The sequence below is a fragment of the Ipomoea triloba genome, chromosome 8 (genome assembly GCF_003576645.1).
Source record: "Ipomoea triloba cultivar NCNSP0323 chromosome 8, ASM357664v1".
NCBI classification, from domain to species: domain Eukaryota; kingdom Viridiplantae; phylum Streptophyta; class Magnoliopsida; order Solanales; family Convolvulaceae; genus Ipomoea; species Ipomoea triloba.
This window is the reverse complement of record NC_044923.1, coordinates 8,339,870-8,341,235: the sequence shown is the minus strand read 5'-3', so window position 1 is coordinate 8,341,235 and position 1,366 is coordinate 8,339,870. Positions and strand designations below refer to the sequence as shown.

Here is a 1,366-nt window from a genome sequence, read left to right as displayed (position 1 = left end):
ACAACTTGCAAAACACAAATAAAATAATGAAACATTTTGGTGTGGAACTGAGCTGGAAGGCTTGTAAATAAAGTATCACGTGCCAAAGTCATTTAATTAAGCCCCAAATAACTACTACACAACAGCTCAATCTTCTTCTATATTATTAATCGCTTCTTAACCTATTATTACTTAGTCAAACCTTAACAACTTTTGGATTCTATATAAACCCGCACCGACACCATGCATCAAACTCATACTCTAATCTAGTAATCTTCACTGGGCACTGAAAGCAAAGTGCTAATCATTCCATGGGGACCACCATTGTTTCCCTTCACCTTCTTGTTTTTACCTTGATGGTTTTCCAATGCTATGGTGCAAACCAGGGACCCACCACTTTCATTAAGACCTCATGCAGAGCCACGCGCTACCCGCCCTTGTGCGTCCAGACCCTCTCTTCTTACGCCAACTCAATCCAACAAAACCCGCACCAGCTCGCCCAAACCGCTCTCTCGGTCGGCCTAGCCCGGGCCGGATCCGCCGCGAAGTTCATCCTCGGGCTGATCCGAACCGCGGGGCTGAAGCCCAGGGAAAAGCAGGCTCTGAAGGACTGCATGGCTAACATGGGCGTCACCGTGGCTCAGCTCAAGCGCTCCATCAAGGAGCTGAGCCAGACGGATAACCTGCCGAGGCGTAGCTTTTCGTGGCGAGTTGGGAACGTGCAGACGTGGGTGAGCACTGCTATAACTAATGGGAACAATTGCCTTGATGGGTTTTCTGGATCCGCCATGGATGGGAGCGTGAAGGGTGCTGTTAGTCCCAAAGTACTTAGTGTGGTGCAAGTCACCAGCAATGCTCTCGCTTTGGTTAACAACTTTGCTGCTAGGCATAAGGCTGGTACATCCACCAATATTCCTTAGAATGAATGAGTGAAACCACAAGTTCGATCTTGGTTAGGTTTGCTCGGTCTGCACGAGTTACCTAGTTGGTTTTTTTCGTGGGTGGCCAGTTAAACTCGCAGTCATTATTCGAGTTGTATTGGGTAAATCCTGTTATTGTGTAATAACCTGCTGTGACTATTTGTAGTTGGTTTTTTTCGTGGATGGCCAGTTAAACTCGCAGTGATTACTCGAATCGTACTGGGTAAATCCTATTATTATGTAATAACCTGCTATGCTGTGAGTACTTGTTTTGTGTTGTATTGTAGATTGTGCAACAGTTTTTGTGCACAGTTGGGTATAGCTCATATCGATCAAGTCTAGCTAAGAATTCCTTCATCCTATGTAACACTTGTCCTCATGGTGTTCTCCTACAAATTAAATTGATAGTTTGTAAGTGATATGCAAGCAAAGTTTGTTCCTTTAAAATATAATGTGAGTTTATTCTA

General features: G+C 44.6%; 1 protein-coding gene across 1 annotated transcript; it reads left to right on the top strand.

The window, feature by feature from the left end:
• The first annotated feature begins 267 nt into the window (after positions 1-267).
• On the top strand, positions 268-1,366 carry LOC116028062 (21 kDa protein-like). The gene has a single exon (XM_031269855.1). The coding sequence runs from the start codon at positions 291-293 to the stop codon at positions 897-899; it is 609 nt and encodes a 202-aa protein (XP_031125715.1). The 5' UTR covers positions 268-290; the 3' UTR covers positions 900-1,366.

Bases quoted from the DNA above. Each gene is read 5' to 3' on its own strand.
- LOC116028062 (XM_031269855.1), top strand. From the start codon at position 291: ATGGGGACCACCATTGTTTCCCTTCACCTTCTTGTTTTTACCTTGATG.